The sequence below is a fragment of the Sinocyclocheilus anshuiensis genome, unplaced genomic scaffold, assembly GCF_001515605.1.
Source record: "Sinocyclocheilus anshuiensis isolate Anshui unplaced genomic scaffold, SAMN03320099.WGS_v1.1 scaffold466, whole genome shotgun sequence".
In the NCBI taxonomy this organism is placed as follows: Eukaryota; Metazoa; Chordata; class Actinopteri; order Cypriniformes; family Cyprinidae; genus Sinocyclocheilus; species Sinocyclocheilus anshuiensis.
The window spans coordinates 344,413-348,509 of NW_015544159.1; the positions used below are offsets into that span (position 1 = coordinate 344,413).

General features: G+C 36.8%; 1 protein-coding gene across 1 annotated transcript in view; it reads right to left on the reverse strand.

Moving 5' to 3' along the window:
• The window catches only part of pcdh15b (protocadherin-related 15b), a 216,475-nt gene that overhangs the window by 18,099 nt on the left and 194,279 nt on the right, over positions 1–4,097 (reverse strand). The window contains exon 33 of the mRNA XM_016495480.1: positions 2,613–2,723. Within this exon, the coding sequence (XP_016350966.1) occupies positions 2,613–2,723 (111 nt within the window). The remainder of the gene's footprint in view (positions 1–2,612; positions 2,724–4,097) is intronic.

Genomic DNA, 4,097 nt, shown 5'->3' on the forward strand with positions numbered 1-4,097 from the left:
ATAGGTAGTCATTCTGCTGAACTTCCGCAGCACTGGCGGGGGGGGCTTGTGACTGGGTGGAGGTGTTCCGTCACTCTGGGTAATTATTATTGCTGGGGGTCTGCTGTTATATCCCATGACTGAAGACGTCTCGAAAACAGAGAGAATAATTTCAGAAGAGAGTGACCCACGAGAGTCCTGAAAGGCCTGCTGCTCAAACTGCCGTGCCTGCTCTTTTACTGTCAATTTGGGCTCTGGATCTTCGTCCACAAGCCCATCAAACCCATCAATCATCTCGTTACTGTCCTTAAGGTCGGACTTCAGCAGCTGCAGCTCCCACTGATCTGGATCCATCACCATCCTCCTAGTCCGTAAGGCATCATTGTTCTCCCACTTGTGTAACCTAGAGGGTAAAGTCCAAGCGTGTCCTGAGCCTGCAGATGGGAAGCGCAGGATGGACCTTCTCAGACATCTCAAATTGGGTGAATATGTGCCCAGGTGATACCTCTGATTTTGGTGCTCAGGGCTGCTAAGGGTGCCGTCATCATGGTACAGAGGGTTGGTTGTAGTAAGAGGGTTCTCGTCTGAAAGAAAGGTAATGTTGCTTTCCGACTTAGGCAAGTTGTTGAGCAGGACTCCATTAGCAGTGGACAGCTTGTGAGCAGTGATGGCACGGGAGGCAAATGAACTAATGAGACGCTGACGATCGCCGTCCTTCAGAACACACGTCTTAGTCCTGCTTTCAGCATAACCGCAAAAAGAGACAAAGATCGACTTAACAGAGGATGTGAAAAGCAAGATCGACAGGGAAGTAGGAGGGAAGCCAACTACGAATAGCACCTGCTTGGATTGACTACTGTACTAAGAACAAAGAGCTAACCAAATCCAAGACAAACACCCAAAACAAGACGTTTTCACTGAGCGCTGCTAACACAGTTCCAAGCTAATATCAATACTGATCAAGAGCAAGGCAACTGATAACAGTGCTAGACAATTGGAAGGAAAGGATATTTAACATCTTTCTGAGAATCCATCACAAATACAACTATACCTTACTTACAGTATACTGTCTACTTGAAATTACTTGGGTAGTTGTCTACTAGATGATACACAGTTGATTGCCTACTTACTTAGATCTGATATCCAAGAAATGAGAAAGAGAGACAGGAGAAAAAGACAAATTATGAGTGAAATTGGCAAGATGTTTAAAAAAGCAGATAAGTGTAATAAAGGTTAATGTGTAAGTGCCTGTCCTAACATTAGACACAACCATTCCAGAGAAATCAGTCTAAGGGGTCTAATAATGAAAAACTTTACTTGATTTTTTTTTTATTAAGATGTATAATCACAACCATTAGCACAATAAACTTGTCCATATTACTGTCCACATTTAAACTTAAATGTTGAAAAACTTGGCCTGTTCAGTCATGATTAGGACAATAGAAGTAGGGCAGACACTATTATTTTATTTGATTAAAAAAACAAACAAAAAAAAAACATTCCTGTTGGTAATGATCATCATAATAAGATCAAAATTGCAGTGGAAAATACGCTAGTTTAATTTTAAGGGTCAGGAAGAGGGTAGAAAATGCTCACATAAACTAATTAGGCACTATGCACCAAAGCTGTCAAGGAATTTATTTATTTATTTATCCTTCCTCCCCACTGGGAGTATATGGAAGGCCCTAGAATTGTATGGTAAAAAGTAATGAAATTTGGCAGATTCATAGAAGATAAATTGTCTTCTATCATGACAGTTTTGGGGTCAAACCAGTTTGCAAAAAACAACAACAAAACACTTTTTGATATACCAAATCCATTGGGATGTAACACAATTTGAATATGAGCCACATAGAAATTCAGGTTGTATCTTGGCAATGTTGCAATTTAAATTTAAACAAAAAACTTGTTAATTGTCATGGCTACTATATGTCATGGGGGTTCACAAATAGTGGATTATATGTTCGGGTTAGATGATCATTAGATCAAATCCTGATAATAGTGGAGTTTTGATACTCCAAACATTTTTTCATGCTATGAAATGATGACCATGGAGACACTGAACAGGGCGGGAAGCTGTGTATTGTCACAAAAGAGTTTGGTAATCACCTCAACCTGGGATCAAACTTGCAATCTTTTTAGAGAAGGCCTGTAATTTTGCATTACCCCTAATGTGTCAAAAAACCTGACACAGGTACAAGAATAAATGGAAAGGACTGTCACAAAAGGAGGTTATTGTCATTGGGTGGAATTTTAATACCATGAATAGAAGCCCTAATTTTGCTAAGCAAATACTTTTTTTTATAAAATAAAACCAGGTTAGGTTAAAACATATCTGCTTATTAACATAAATACTACACCTAGAACCACTTAGAATTAATTTTCCACACAATTCTTGCTGTGGTCATACTACTTACTAAATTTTGTTAGATTTAAGATTTAAACAAAGAAGAAAAAATGCCAATGCGGTTAGAAATATAGACTTAATTCATGTTCAGACATTAATAAACTTATGCAATTTTACTTCAAGTAACTGTAACTTGTAAAACCTAATACGTATTAATATTCTGCATCAGTCAGTGCTTGAAGACAATGTCAAGTACAGTATAAAGTGCAGAATATATAAAACTTACATGGTGCTGTCGCCGAGTTCTTCATACAGATTGTTGGTGGCAGCACCTCCGGATTTGCCAGTAGGAAGCGCCATTTGGATCCTGGCTGCTTTTGCACACTCTGCCTGCCGTCTTTAGATGATGAAGTCAACAAGTGGAGCAAAATAAAAGCAATATCTTATATTATGAAAGATTCATAAATTATAAATGCACTCATAGATCAAAAACCTAATTTTACTGAAACTGAATTTTGAAAAATATAATTTATTTTATTGCATATATTTTATTTATTTTATATATAGCATACTAAGGTAAGAGTTGAGAGTTTGATGGTTATGTTTATGTAATGAGTGCATGTGAAGTGGTTTGAGTTTGTAATTTTATAGCATGCTGTCCTTAAAGAAACGCTTCTAATGTTTTTGAATAACTCGGTTTTGATCTTTTCTTTCAAAGTGCGATTTTACAAGGATGTTGGAATCAGCTTTATATCCTTGGAGGATCTGACAGCTTAGGGAACAAAAGCTATTCTTTACATAAGTTATGTTCTAAGCACTTTTGTTCTGGTCCTGGTAAATCAACAAGCCTTTATCTTTCCCTGGACATTTAGCTATTGTGGAGTTTCTCAGATACAACAAATTAGATCAGTGGTTCTCAACTGGTGGGTCGCAGACAGCGAGAAACAATGCTATGAATAAAATGGAATAATAATGAAATCCAAGTAACCATATCATCTTTCATAGTTACGAGTGCACAATAAAGAGGCATTTCTAAAAGGGGGAAACTGCTTATATTTTTTGTTGTTGATGCCAATGGTTGCATGTCAAATCAAATGGCTCAAATTTATCTGTCACTTGATAGAAGCTAGTCATATTTCGGAATATGCCAACATGGACAGGTAAACAAACAAAAGTATACAAAAAATACAAGAAGATTCTACCAACGATGAAAGACATCACTAGTGCTGACAATGTATTTTGTGCTGTAAATTATTGGCTGTTCAGAGCATAAACATTAAAATTCAAGAGACTTTTATCAAACACTCAAACTATAAAAAACAAGTCAATTATTATTTTTTAATGTTAATATCACTATTGTTGATTTTCATTTTTGTATCATTAACTTTTGTACGACAAGCTATTTAAGTAGTGTTGGGTTGCTATTTGATAAGCAATGTAAAATCTGGGCCTTGAAGCCACACCATCTGAGAACCACTGAATTAAATAATGCTTGAGAGAGGGAAATGGTTGAGATATATAACCAATATATCATTACACATGCATGTCTCAATACGATACTTACTCTTTGAATCTGAAGTTGGTGCATTGTAAAAAGAAAAGAAACAAGTATATTAGACGATGACTTAACAACATGGACTTAATACAGAATCAATAACAGCAATATACAGAGGTGGGACCAAGTCATTGTTTTGCAAGTCACAAGTAAGTCTCGAGTCTTTGCATTCAAGTCTCGAGTCAAGTCCCGAGTCAAGACAGACAAGTCCCAAGT